The sequence below is a fragment of the Fulmarus glacialis genome, unplaced genomic scaffold (genome assembly GCF_000690835.1).
Source record: "Fulmarus glacialis isolate BGI_N327 unplaced genomic scaffold, ASM69083v1 scaffold12278, whole genome shotgun sequence".
Taxonomy (NCBI): domain Eukaryota; kingdom Metazoa; phylum Chordata; class Aves; order Procellariiformes; family Procellariidae; genus Fulmarus; species Fulmarus glacialis.
In genome coordinates this window covers 1-14,667 of record NW_009230188.1, presented here as the reverse complement: position 1 = coordinate 14,667, position 14,667 = coordinate 1, and the positions used below count along the sequence as shown (strand labels likewise).

The 14,667-nt window shown below is 44.0% G+C and overlaps 1 protein-coding gene across 1 annotated transcript in view; it reads left to right on the top strand.

Annotated features, from left to right (window-relative positions):
* LOC104081396 (1-aminocyclopropane-1-carboxylate synthase-like protein 1) overlaps positions 1–6,726 on the top strand; it is a 14,838-nt gene extending 8,112 nt beyond the window's left edge. The window contains exons 6-15 of the mRNA XM_009584132.1: positions 149–215; positions 670–767; positions 1,350–1,427; positions 2,475–2,575; positions 3,289–3,378; positions 4,421–4,466; positions 4,614–4,755; positions 5,346–5,488; positions 5,871–6,024; positions 6,250–6,726. Of these exons, the coding sequence (XP_009582427.1) occupies positions 149–215; positions 670–767; positions 1,350–1,427; positions 2,475–2,575; positions 3,289–3,378; positions 4,421–4,466; positions 4,614–4,755; positions 5,346–5,488; positions 5,871–6,024; positions 6,250–6,263 (933 nt within the window). The 3' untranslated portion in view covers positions 6,264–6,726. The remainder of the gene's footprint in view (positions 1–148; positions 216–669; positions 768–1,349; positions 1,428–2,474; positions 2,576–3,288; positions 3,379–4,420; positions 4,467–4,613; positions 4,756–5,345; positions 5,489–5,870; positions 6,025–6,249) is intronic.
* The last annotated feature ends 7,941 nt before the right edge of the window (positions 6,727–14,667 follow it).

Below are 14,667 nucleotides of genomic sequence, written 5' to 3'. Positions count from 1 at the left end.
ATTGGATTGCAGCAGGAAAAATCTGGGAACATCTGTGCTAGTGAATTGGGGACAAAATATATTTCAGTTATATGATCAGAAATTATTATTTTATAGTGTTGTCTTTCTATGGACAGATTTATCACTAGCCTCTCTCTTTCTTCTGTAGGTGATTGTTTTAAATGGTTGTGGCTCTTTATTTTCTGCGTTAGCTACAGTCCTTTGTGATCCAGGGGGTAAGTGGATGGTTGGGAGATGTTTTTAATGTTTATTTTTGCTGGGAAATAATGTGTTACTCTGTTTAAATGTTGTTTGACAGAAGTGAAGTAGTGGAATTGGCATTGGCCTACTGCAAATTTCTTGTTCCCTGCAAGATTGTGCTGTGAAATTCATCATCTCCACAGTCTGCAGATGTCATGCACTCACACTCGGTGTCTTGCCTGTCTGCCTTCGCTGTTTCCGTGGTGCCCCGTTTTAGTTCGTTAGACTAAGTGTGGGCTATACTCATGTTTACCTGGGTTCTTGCAGAAGATTAAAGAATTAATGTAAAAATAAAGTGGAGGAAAAGGCAGTAACATTACAGTGTTTCCAGAGGGCACAGCTGTAAAAAGCTTTCATGTTTAGCTGAAGTACGTTAGAAGAGAGAGGACTGTGACCTGTTGATAACCAGTTTTGTTTTCTCGGTTCCAGAAGCTGTTCTGATTGCTACTCCCTTTTACGGTGGCATTACCCAGAGTGTCTTCCTCTATGGTAATGTCAAGCTGGTGTATGCCTACTTGGACAGTAAGGTAAGATCTGAGGGAAGGGAATACCAACCTCTGTAGTTAAAAAGTAATTGATGCTGGAACGTGCCGAGCTTTGGGAACCTCTGAAAGCAGTCCTCAGAACAAGGATAGGCTGCAGCCTGTGGACATTTTCCCAATTTATTGCTGGGAAACTGGGCACATAATTTGCAAGAAAGTTGTTCGAGACCATAAATTTGGAGTCCAGTCTTGTCCTTTTCTTGTATCTTACTCCCAATAGCGGCTCTTGAGATGAAAAAAATGGCCGTTTTGAGCTTTGGAGACAGAAGTATGTACTGTCCTACTAAAGACGGTCCCAGGGGTGGAAGAGTGGATGGAGATCTTGCATTGTTTTAGTTATTCAAGGATAACCAGAGAATTCTCTGTGTGTGGCCAGCCTATGATGAACATTTCTTCGATTTTATTTATTTATTTATTCTCTCTGTAGTATAAAAGAATAAGAAGATGGTTGCTAGGTCATTATTGTTGGGTTTTTATTTTCTTTTGGGGAACATTTATCAGGGGATTGGCTCAAGGCAAACTCTGTTGAAGGAACTTGGCCTTTTTTATCTTTGTGATGTCTTTCAGATTACTGGAACAAGCACTCGGCCTTTTCAGCTTACAGTGGAAAAACTGGAAAAAGCCTTGCAGGACGCCCGGGCAGAGGTGAGTTTAGCCGAGCTTCACGTTACCAGTTAAGTCTACAATATGTTTCAGACGGCACATCCCAGAAGTGGCCTGAAGATCAAAGCATTTTCAAAACCTAGCACCTGGCTTTCCGATTGTCCTTGTAGACCACCTGAGATGAGGCTGCTTGCAAACTCAGGGGCAGTCTTAGGGGGAATCTCCCGGTGTCGTGTCTGTCCAATTTTGGTCACAGCAGAAAGGATAAACCAGGAGTACCAGACCATTCACAAAAGCACTGGAACCCATTCATATCACAAGAAAAATGTACTTGGGCATGCACTAAAAAGTAGGCGCTACCCAGGGTTCCTCCTTCAGGAAGGCCAGCTGAGTTACCCCAAAACTGACTGCTCTACACAGTAGTGCAGACGAATCCACTAAGAACACCAAGAGTTTTTGCAGGAGGGAGAGAGGTGCAAATCTAGAGGATAAATGCAGATGAGTATCACCTTTCGGAAGAGTTAGTCTGTAAGTTTTGACGTTGTCCTAAGCCCTATATATGTTTAGCTGCATCTTTAGATCATTACCGGCTCTGACATGTGTGTGCTAAATGTCTCTTTGCATCTTTAGATCATTACCGGCTCTGACATCTCCAGCTAAGTGTGCTCTAAATGAGAACAGTTTGCATCCACGCAGCTCAAATTCCTACCTTTCTTGCCGCATTCATGGGCCTTCTTCAGTAATTTGTTACTTCCCAATTACTGATACAGCGCAGAGGAAGTTCTCATCCATGCTGAGAACGTGTGAGAGCATCTTTCTCATTAACTGGTTCACCAGATGGCAACAGTTGTCCCTCTTTTCAAAATCATAGATTCACTCTATAATCTTTTCATCACTTCACTTTGCAAGGGATATAATTGTAAAAAAAAAAAATCTTAATTGGTGGCTGAAAGTTTTCTCATACAAATCTAACCTTAGGTGAAAAGTCATGGCGGAAGCTTAAAGGGAATCTTGTGTCACACTCACTGCTCAAGTAGAGGGATCGAAAATTTATCCCCCTCTTAATACTGTGTTGTTTGTGTTCTGCAGGGTGTCACTGTAAGGGCCTTAATTCTTCTGAATCCCCAAAATCCCCTCGGGGACATCTACTCCTTGTCAGAGCTACGGGATTACCTGGAATTTGCTAAAAGGTATGTCAGTTTGGAAGGCTGAGGCACCCCGAGTCAGATTTGGCTTCCAGAATCTGGTGGACTACTCGCTGTCCCTGAATTTATCTGTGAATCTCTCTTAAGTCAGGCAAACAGTCTGTTCTTCACACACAGCAGTGGGCTTAAGAGAGGAGATGGGAGTGCTGGGGACAAGGGAACGTGGACCACGCAGTCATCTGGAGTGGCAAAGCAACTTGCATCAAGGAATGCAAGTTTTATTTGTTGGTAGTCCTAGCAAACACTGTGGTGCTGTGCTTCTCTGGTAGGAAGCCGAGCTCCTTTCCTCTCAGTTTCTCTGTACGTGCAAAGACAAAGAAATATATTAATATGGGTTCCCAGCTTCATCATGGATCACGGATACTCTCTGAGATTCGGAATCCGTAAGATTCTGAGTGGATGATGATACAACTTACTCTAGACGGGTAGTACATACAGCAATTAATTTTCACTAGTGCATTGGAAATGACTGAATTTGTATCTCGTTACATGATTGCAGCGGGTGACAGGTGGATATATCTCAAATCACTTCGATGTACACATAATAGACCTGCTGAGTTGTGAAAAAAATGCTTTACTTCTGCAAAATCTGGTGTCCCTCTTCTTCGTATAAAGCGAGTCTTTGCAGGCCGGAATTTATCTCTGCTTCTAAACCAGAAGCAGTCTTCTTTTGTAATCTCCCTTTTGTCCTTTTGCAGGCACGAATTGCATGTGATAGTAGATGAGATCTACATGCTGTCAGTTTTTGATGAATCAGCCACGTTTCACAGTGTCCTAGGCATGGACAGGTAAAATCAGCTCCTACTTCCCTGGCCATCTTCCAGTGACAGTTCAACATGATGCCTTGCTGAGAACTTGTGACTGGAAGTTAAGTCATGAGCTAGCAAATTCTGAGTCTGCCTTATGCCGAGTTCTTTTTTTTTTTTTTTTTTTGTAATTTCTGAATGGCAAATGCATTTTGTCAAGTGCAATCTAGCAAGTAAAAAACGGTAGTTAGTTTTCTGTTGTGGTACACTTTTCAATGTGTGCTTCGGTATTTGCTTGTGACAGTCCCTAAAACTGGAAGCAGATGTTTCGTTTGCTGAGAGTGAGGCTTTTCTTCCTACCTAAACATTGTTACCTCTTTCCCACGTTTTTGTTGATGCCTGTAAAGACTTTCTGTTGCTGTTTACTTTCTTTTTTTTTCATACAGTAGTCACGGATCACAGTGTTATTACAGACTGGAGAATGGGTTTTATTAGGTCTTGATTTAATGAGATGAAAACCTTTTCAAATCTCACCTTTTAAAAATATGGTGTGTTTTGGGGTTTTTTTGGTTTTTTTTTAATTTTTAGTTTTCACCAGTGGTGCTTTCTTTCTTTTTGTGCTCCATTGCAAGGAAATAAAATCCACTTGGTTAAGTGTTAGCTCAGTGTTGCTGGGCTTGGATATAAAACACTGCAAAAGAAGAACTTTATCTCCTTCTGCAAAATACTGGGGTTTGAAAGAGAGAAAATTACTCTTAATTCTTGGCAAATACATTGGCACAGGCCTGATTTCTAGCATTGTGTGTATAGCTTCATATGTGCAGGAAATCTGCGCATGAAATACAGCACTTGCAAGTATCTGTATATCTGAAATATTTAAAAATTGTGTCTAAAACTAGTTCCAGGGAGTTCCTAGCTTCTAAAGTTAGGTCGGATTTGAATTTTCCCTACTTGACTGATGTTCCGTGCTGCGCTGTCTGTCACTGTGTAATGCTGCCTCTCTGTTTCTGCAATGCTGCACTGGTGATCCAAAAGCTTCAGCACCTATGACACTAACTGCCCATCTGCATCCTTCTACATACAGATTGCCTGATCCACAGCGGACTCATGTGATGTGGGGAATAAGCAAGGTGAGTGCTGGTTGCCATCGTGCCGTGGCTTCCTGGCTGGTAGGGCTGGCTTGGTGTCCTCTGGTTTCCTCATGGAAAGAACAAGGCAGTAGTAGTAGGATCCCGGTCTTCCCGTGTAATAAAGTAGTCTCTCCGTCTCTTTTGCAGGATTTTGCTGTCTCTGGGATTCGTTTTGGTACTTTATATACAGAGAACCAAGATGTTGCTAATGCAGTGGCTTCTTTGTGTTATTTCCACGGGGTTTGTGGACCTGTCCAGCACAAGGTTGCACAGCTGCTTAGAGACAGAGGTGAGGCAGTAGCTCCATGGGTGATCCTCTGCCGTTCTGTGTGTCTTGGTACCGGGGGGATCCCCTCCCCTTACTTTCCCAAGTGGTCTCCTGTTCGTACAGCCTCATTCACAGTCTTCTGTAATCCTGAAGCTGCCCGTGTAACACGAGGCTGACAGTTCTACAGAAAAGGGCCATTTCTGCAGAGCTCCTGATCGGCGGAATTAGAGGAGCAGCTTTGAAGAAGTGTGATAGCTATTTGTATAGAAATAGCCAGCGCTGCGTAGAACCAGCTGAGCGGAAACAAAGAATACAGGCTGGTGGGACGAGGGAAATGCAACTGGATTTCTAGCTTTGCCCTGGATGGAGCGCTAACAGTCCACAAACACTCTGGGAAACTTCCTCGGGAAGGTCAAGAAGATACTCTTCTGCACAGACATGAAACTGCTAGGTAGTTCTTGCCCCTCTTTTTGCTATTTGGGAAATGGAAAACAAAAAAAAGAGGTGAAGGGTGAAATGGAAAAAGGCACTGTGAGCGTTTTGGAAACTTGAACAGATCTGAATTCTTTCTCAGTTTGTGATTTTTTTCTTTATCTTCTCCTTCTGCTCAGACTGGATCAACCAGGTGTACCTGAGGGCCAACCATGCCCGCCTAAAAGCTGCCCATACGTATGTGACAGACGAGCTGAAGACACTTGGGGTTCCTTTTCTCAACCGCAATGCAGGCTTCTTTGTCTGGATTGATTTCCGAAAGGTTGGTAGTCTTAGGAAGGGAGGCTTCTCCTGGGAGGAGGGCAGGCACGTGGTGCAACTGCGTCTCAAGGGAAGTTGAATATTGTGACGAGCATTTTGTTTTAACAAATCTGTTGTCTGATGAGCAGAGGGAAGGGCTGCCTGGTACTTCTGTCCGTTCTTTTCCTTTCGTCTGTGTGTGCATTTCCCTCCTTGCAGGAATCTTACTGCTCTCAAGCCACTTTCCTCCCCATTTCTTCCTTTATATCACAACTGCTGTACTTCAGAGGTAAAAGGTGTCTCCCCCGGCCTTTGCAGACCTCATGGGAATCACAAATTCATGAGGATCTCAGTGATTTAGCCTATAAGTTACTAACCTCTGGCCCTTCTGCTGATTCTCCTAGTACCTTAGGACAGGCACATTTGAGGAGGAGATGCTGCTCTGGAGGCGTTTTCTGGATAACAAGGTCCTCCTGTCCTGCGGGAAAGCCTTTGAATGCAGTGAACCCGGATGGTTCCGCATCATCTTTGCTGACAAGACCCACCGGCTACAGTTAGGTGAGTAATGTTTTCTTCTCTTTTTCCTCCCACCAGAATTTCTGCAGCACTGTTTCCTCCTCTCCTTAATCCTAAATGTGTGCTGTTATTACTATTTTCCACTTGTCTTCTCCATTTCTTCCTCCCTTTCCTTCCATCCTCCAAATTTTTCTGGATCTGACAGATCTGGGGACACCTGTGGCTTAAACTAATCCGCTAGTGTTTCTCCTCCTTATACCGCTGCAGGTATGCAACGGTAGCGGGAGCAGGAGATACTGGCTGAGGAGAAGGAGCAGCCTTGTCAGTCAGATCAAGATGGCAAAGCAGATAGCACAGATGAAGTCATTTTTGTGTCCCGCCATCAGGAGCCTACCTGTGCCGGTAGCTCCAACCTTGGTGACCTCATTGGCCTCCTGCAGCAACAGATGCGTTCCTCGGACTGGCTACAGAAAAATACAGCCGAGCAGTTTGCACAGGAGAAGCCAGAGATCTACGATGTGTTCAGCAAACTGGTGGGGAAGCAGTAAGGGTGGGTGTGCCTTCAGGGGGTTTCCTGAGCAGTGACTGACCCTGGGCCCCGAACAGCTCAGCAGTGACTTCCAGCAAATAATATATTTTCTGTATAGCAAGAAAATCACTTTGTAAAACCCCTCCTCTCCCCCCCCCCGGTTTGAGATCTCTAATTTGTATTATATAGTTGCATTCCTCGGATTGGGGTGAGGGTAGGGAATGGTGGGGGTCTTGTTCGCCTGCTGCCCCCTGTCCTGCGGCATCATTGTATTTTGTATTTCATTTCTAATGAATATGCTCTTAACTCTCTTATAAGGTCCTGTGGTGTCATTTTTTATGTTTCTTAGTTCACACTTCCCGGAAAGAGGGAGACTCGAGATTGTTAAAACGTGTAAAGTTTCCCTTTTCCTGAATGATGATCAGATGTAACTAACTATTTTGGGCCAGAAGATGACTGCTTTCGCAAAGAGGTGTTTTTGGGAGACAAAATCCAGTGTCAGCCCTAACTTAGCCTCAGCTAAGGGTAAATAAGCATGTGTACGGGTTCATCTGCATGGGTGAGTCTCTTAGGACTGTGGTCATCTAGTCTGAGTTCTGTAAAGCTTTTCATTTTGAGTTGGGTTTCCAGTCTAACCTCAGATCAGACAGTATCCAGCACCCTCGGTTGGTGAAATGCCCGTTTTTGTTTCTATCCTCCTTTTTTGTATTCATATAAATAAACAGCATCCCTTGGCCTCTTCGCACAGTGTCCACAAAAGAGCTAAGAACGGAGAGGTGATTGAAAGTCGGATGTTCTTTCTGCAGCCATTCCTGGAAGTCCCTCCCTTCTGGTTAGCGGCAAGGTATACTGGCAGGACAGTGCAGAGAACGCTGCTTCTGCCACCGTGCTAGGTGTAGCTACTTTAAGACCACAGGCTTCCAAGGTGGCACCTTCCACCATTATCAGGGTAATTAAGACAACTTTTTAGCTACGTTTGTCGATTTGCAGGGTAATTTTTTGACTAAACAGTATTCTTCAGTCTCCTCTCCTTCCTCTTTTTTCCATTTTAAAAGACGCTGTTTCCCGTATGATGATGATAAAGTATTTCAGTTGGAAAGCTTCTTTCACAGATACAAAGCTCTTTAATTTCTGGTACTATAAAATTTTAGGTATGTTAAAGGAATTTAAGCTGTTTTTTCTGCATACATATTAATCCAGAGTTCAAGGAAATTGCCCATGAAAACTGAATGGAAGTGCATCTTTCTCCTGTAATTTGTTCTAATAGTAACCAAGTTTCATCCTGGTGGCATTATGGAATCTGTTTATATAAACAGGTACATTAGAGAGGTGTTAGAGAGGTGGAAGAGTTAGAGAGGTGGAAGACAAAATTTAGGCTAAATTCCGTGCTGTCAAAGCAGTTGGAATTTGCTGATCACAAGTGAAGAAAGTCTTCTACTCTTCTGATCAAGCCTCCAATATGAAATTGGAAAGGCAGGAAAAAAATCCTTGGTCCCACGGAATACATGCATCTTGCTTAGATTTCTTCTCTGTAGATCATTTAGGAGAAGGGTAGTATTCAGAGTTAACAGGAGAGTTAACAGGAAATTCAGATTATTCTTTGGTTCAATCTTCAAGTGAAACAGCTTTCATTTTACAGTTACCTCGTGAGGTGGATGTCAGTGGTTGATGGCTCACAGCGGTACCATTGTGGCTCTGTTGGTTTTCTTCTTGGGCATCGTAGATTTGGGCAGATGGGCACGTCACAATGAGTGACAAAAGCATATGTCTGTATCATAAACCAAATTACCAAGGCATAGGTAGCAAATGCACTTTGGTGAGGTGGCGGTGGAGAATTGCCTGGAGAGTGAGAAGGAGAGTCTGGCGGCGGCAGAGGAGAAGATGGTGCTGCATGTGGCGGCTGTCAGAAGTAACCGCTCCTTCTCTCAGAAGCCAGCGATGAGGCAAGGTTGGCGAGGTGATGGGTCAGTTGAGTATAAGGGATAGTTATAAGCGTCATATTTGCTTATTAGATTGGCATTTGTCCATGTACAATATTTTTAAGTACATTCTTTAATTATTACAATTTATTTTCCATTTGCTCTTGGGTGTCCACAAAGAAGGCTGTAGCACAAGACAGTTCTCCTTAACGGAACGGGAGGTGAGATGTACAGCCGAAACACAAATGGACTTACTGTCCTTACTTATGTATCCCAAGGAGGGTCTGAGCAACAAAAATTTAGGGAGAAAGCTCTTTGAAATGAAGAACCAGGTAAGACTGTTGAAGTGGTATTTCAGAGGATTCCTATAAGAAACTCCACTCATTAATTACTCCTCATTTTCTTTTGGTGTTCTGGTCATTCCTATGGTTGGCGTATGTTAATATACAATAGTAACAATTAATATGTTCTTCACCCGTAGATGTTTACTGCTCGGAAAGCAGGTTTATTGTACTGTCTCGGTGTGGAAGCAGCTAGTAAAGCACACCTCTCTGTAGGAAAGGAGGTGTAATGCACTTTCGAAATCCTCACAGCTAATATAATATGGCCCACAGTCACTTCCATCTGAGCTTGCTGTAACTCAGAATAACAGGACAGACACACACTTTGTTGCATGGAATGTTTTCCATGGTTTTTTTCAGGTTTAACACCTGCCTGAGGAGCTCTCCACCGAGGAATGTTGGCTTGGTCACAGAAACTCAAAATATAACTGGAAATGAGTCGAGAGAGAAATGTGATGTTATGAGTCTGCTGTTGGAATAAGCGACATTTGTTTTGACTGTACAAACCCCATAAATTTTGAAAATGGCCTTTACTGGTTGAAAAGAATTGGTAAACATTTAGAAAGTCCTGTGTATATGTACACAGAAGTTAAATCGACTCTTATTCACTGTAAGAATACCCTGACAGAAGAAACACAGGCACTGCCTGTACAAATTGTTTGTTCCCTCCTGCTGCCTCCATGTGAGATGTTCTCTCTGCTCACTATTTCTCATCATTATTATTAATGGCCTTTTTTTTTTTTTTCTGTGTGGCAAATCTCTACAGGAAAAAAAAAAAAAAAAAGATAGAGAAATGATTAAGGACTGTCCCCCCCCGCATTTCTTCCTTTTACCAATTTGTCAAGCAATAGGCAAATAGAGCAGGACCTGAAACGATGAAGCCAGTCAGATCTATATTTTTAAAAATTGCTGCATTTCATCTAAAATAAGAAATGCCGTCAAGATGAGTGTAACACTGTGCCTTCATTGCTTGTGTCCATTGTAATTAAACAAGGTGATAAAAGCCACTTTGCATACAATTTTTGTGTTCAGGTTATCATTCATTTGAGCAGAGAGGATGCTAGATGGTTTCGTGGTCCTTGCCATGTTCCAGTCTCCCTCTCTCTCTCTTCCCCCCACTTCTCTCTCTACTCCAGAGAAATTTCAGCGTTTTTAGGTTAGAGGTGGGAATTTCCTCTACAGCACTGCTCTCGGTCATAGAAACTTCCCTAACATACATTTCATGATGTGTCCATGTTTGTGGGAGGGGAGAATCTGTGAATCTCCAAATTATTAACCTGTGTTACATAGCAGTTAAGCAAACGGCATAGGTGGGGCCCATTCGAGATAAATATTTATGAAGGATCACGCATGCTTAAGGAATGAATCTGTGAAGATGAGTTTTCCCTTACAGAAATTGAATAGATCCCAAGCAAAATATCTGTAAGGGAAAATATTCACTAATAACTTAATAGTTCTCTACCTTAACTGAAGAAGGGCAGCTGCTCAAAGGTACTGTATGGTAGGTTTTTTTCTAAATGAGTGCTAATACCTTAATTGTTGTCTTTCTCTATTAGAATGCATCCAACAGAGCCTACAGCTGGGCTGACTGCTGTGTGCTCCCCCCGTCCCCATAACCACCCAGTTTCTTCAAACCTGCCTTGGGGTGAAATTATCATTTATATTGACAATTTCTCTGCAGTCCTCCTCCAGTTACTTGGTTACAGAATCCCTCGGTCGCTCTCCTGCTGCTGGCAGAGCGGTGATTTCATTTCATCAGAGGGATGGTGGCACACAAGGGCTGGATAAAAAACCCTTCTCCTGGAGGAAGCTACATGAATCACACCCCCCAAAAATTTCTGCATCTAGCGTATCAGGCGTGCAAAAGGGTAAAGCTGCTTTTGCACTTTTAATTGCATATGCAGCTATTTTTGTAAGATTGGCTGACCTAACAGGGGATTGTTTTGGTTCTTTCCGAAGCAATTCAGACGCACCATGAAGAAGAGAGCAAGGTAACCTGCAAGGATATATATATAAAAGATGTGTGTTCCATCTAAGAAAATCAGAGTGGCAAGATACACTCGTTCTTCATTCCAATTAATGCTTTATTTATTAGCGACTTACATAAAACACTGGCAACTGACCAATGACAAGATCCTAGATTATCTGCAGCTGACAAATGTACTAAAGAGTCTGAGATGGTTTATAAATACTCTACTTTTTGTCCTCAGTTTGCCGGGATTGGTTATTTTTAGCAAATAGCCAGTCGACCTTATCAAAATGAAGAATCAAAAATAGTCTGGAAAAACACTGCAAGGAAAGGCTATTTTTAGCTCTCTGTCTATTCCCTGCTGCTACCCAGCAAGGTCTGATGGCACAGCTCATGCACGAGCGCTTAGTTATTCTCGGCGAATGCTTGTCATGACCTGTTCTTTCCCTGAATACCTCACTGCAGAAAGCATTCAATTGATTAAAGATTAATGCATCTGCAAACCGTGACAGTTGAAAGCTTTAGGGAGGGGGGAATGTACACTGACAGAGCGTTTCTACCTGCATGTTTCTGCCATGTTACAGTTTCTTTGAAGGGAACACTTTCTCCTCATGTCTCACATCCTTCAGTGGGAGCTATAGCAGCAGACCTCCAAAGTGTACTTACATTTCTTTTTCCTTTCAATTCAGGAATGCAGCAGAGGACGTAGAGTTACAGACATCATGCAGATCACTGTATTGACCAGTGCCATCAGTCACAAACCAGCAGCACTGGCGGTGTACAATGGACTGGCTCAAGAGATCAAACCATGCAATTGGCTGCAGTTTATTGATCAGACTAATTATAAACTCAGCTGATACAAATGAGGGTATCACTGGTTGTAAGACATAAACCAAAATCGTGAGCCAAGGCAATGACCTGGCTGTTACAATATCCTGCTTTCTCTTACACTAGAAACTCTCTCATTTAGTCCAGTACCTTATATATTGGTAGTAGCCATTAACAAATTTTTCAGAAGAAAAAACTGAGCTATGATTTTTTAGTTATGCTATGCCATAAGTTGAAAATAAGATGGAAAAGATGTCCCCAAGCCAGTAGTTTTCCCCTTCATATTTGCCTTTTAAAATTATCTCCTTTTATTATAAAGGTGTTTTCAGAATGTGCTGCTTCCAGCACTGACTGCGTAAGGTGCACCATAATCTCACATGCAGCTGCTTTACGTGTGTGGAGACACAGCAGCAGAAGGCTCTCTGAGTGGTTCTTCTCTTATGTATACTGATCATCCCAGCAGAAAATACACGATGCTGCATGCGACAGCAGGCAAATGTATGGCATGATGGTAAAGCCCTTAAAAACAGATTCCCAGACGCCCCCCAAAGAGTCATATAAGGCACGACATAAAAGGGCAAAGCAAAGAGGGGTAAAGTATCTGACTTCTCTTGTGCATTTATAAAAATTGATAGCCCGTTATCCAGATGCTGATGAATATTTTTACTAGCTATAAATGGCAACCTGGAGTCTAAAAATAGACACTGTGCTGCAGACTTGTCTGGCTTAGCTACATCACTAGAATATAAACAGGCTCCCTGATGTGGTTTCAGGAAAATCTCTATCAAAACAGACTACATCCTCCATTTGTCTTGCTATTTTGAAATAAAATGGCTGATGCTGCTTGCATTGCTTTAATTCTAGCTTTTAATAAAATTGCACTGCTTTCCAAATTTTCCTACAGGGATGAAACAATCATCAAGCCTCCGTGAATATTTCAGCTGCCATTGATTCGATGCACTTTCTTCTCCCTGGCAGAGCGGGGAGGCAGAGGAAGCGCCTGTGGGCACCGCATGGGCTGGCACAGGCTGTGTTCGATGGCCCCCCGGCCACACGTGGACCAGCCAGTGTCCCCGTCACGCGACAGGGCTGTGGACCCCCCTCCCTGCTTCAGTCACATCCCGGCACGGCTCACGCCGATGAGTCCCAGGGCTGCAGAGATCTAGCGCTCGTCCCAGCATGAATGGTGCCCCTTCCCATTCACAAAATCGGACACGGTCCATTCACCCTCCAGAAGGAGAGTTCCTGCCTCTGATTTATGAACGGGGCAGCTCGCAGAAATTTCAAGCTGATGGGTTAAACCCAGAAACATTATGTGCTCTAAGAGACCCTAGTAACTTGCGCTAGGGAGGAGGAAAAAGCCAGTACCAGTGCTCAGAAAGGATGCTTTAAGATCTATGAGTCCTTTCTCTTGTTGGCTTTGAATGTCACGGACAGGATGAAGAAGGTAGCAGTGAGTCTGAGGAGGATGCTACATCACCTGCTATGCAACGTGTGTGAGAAGAGGTTGAGAGAAAGAAGAGAAGGCACTGCAGTGACAGCGTTTCTCCTTTCTCGTGGGAGTGCCGAGCTGTCTCTGTGCGTGCATGTGGACGGTGCTGCAGAAAGCGTTTTTCCCAAGGGCAGGTGAAGTGGAAGAGAACTCCCCTATTGCTGACAGTCAAGACTGCTTAAGGACACTGTACTCTGTGAGAGAGAGAGAGAGAGACTCAGTTTAGAGCTTTAGTGCAGGGACAGGTACAACCTCCCCATCCTTTCACAAACACAGATTATAGGACAATACACCATCACCTCACCATTGTACATAAGATACAAATACATAAAAATGGATACAAGAAAAATTGAAGTGGGGAATAATACATTTCAGGCCAGCAAAAGCTGACACGGTGAGATACACATGGCCAGAGTCTTTTAAACAACCAAGGATTACAGGATAGGACCACCGCTGGCCTGCCTTGTATCCCAGGCAGCAGAGAGCAGGTAGCAGACTGGAGATGCTTCTGGCCCAGAAATCAGGCAACCAAAAGGGCTACAGCAGGAGAAGTTAGCATGGCAGGATGTCGCTGAGCTCTGGTAGCTCCGTGGCTGTTGCAATGTTCCCTGGAGACCTGCCGCTTCACAGAACAGAGGACTAGCTCCTCAAACAGCCCGTATCTGTCCTCAGATTGGCAGCAGAGGAGAGACAGTAAACAGGTGAGAACTGGTTACAGGTGGGAGATGTAAAGTCATCCTTGTTTCCACCTCAGTGGCACTGCACATAGTCAGGGTCTGCTTGGTATCAGCCCAGAGAGCAGAGAAAAGTGAAGAACATGGGTGCCACGTGCAGGGACACTACGCTGCTACTGCTGAAAAACGTCTCCGCTGCACCGCTGCAGTGTGTGTGGAGCATCTTACCTACTTATTTTAGAATAGAATAGAATAGAATAGAATAGAATAGTTTGGGTCGGAAGGGACCTCTAAAGGCCATCTAGTCCAACCCCCTGCCGTGGGCAGGGACATTTTCAACTAGATCAGGTTGCTCAGAGCCCCGTCCAACCCGACCTTGAATGTTCCCAGGGGGCATCGACCGCCTCTCTGGGCAACCTATTTTTTTTGCAAAGGGCCAGTTTGCCTACAGACCAAGTCAGCTCCCGTTTTTGGGAATGAAACCAGTGTCTGTGATTCCCGCACAGCTGCAGTATTGTGCAACAAATTTGTCCTGCTCTGCCTTCTCTCAGGAGAGGGGTTGGGTCGAGTTACTCTTGAGAAGGGTTTGGCAAAGGTGTGGGTTTGGGTTTTTTCTCACTTAAATGGCGTGATCCAGCAGGTTGGAAAGCGACATACAAGTCCTCAGTCAAGGAGAAAGCCCAAAACAGTTTCAGAAAGGCGCACAGACCTGGAAGAAAGTGAGCCAGGGATGCAAATGTGTGGAAAACCAGGGCGGTGGCGGCTCATGGTACAGATTCTGTCACCCAGAGAAGCACTGACATTGTCCCCGTACCCTTCTGACTGGGGCAGCGTCCCCTCGGCGGGGAGAGGCCTCCCCAAACCCCGCAGCCAGGCTTCAGGCACCGGGGTGGGGCTAAATCCGGCGCAGTGTTGGAAGGAAAAGTCACCAAC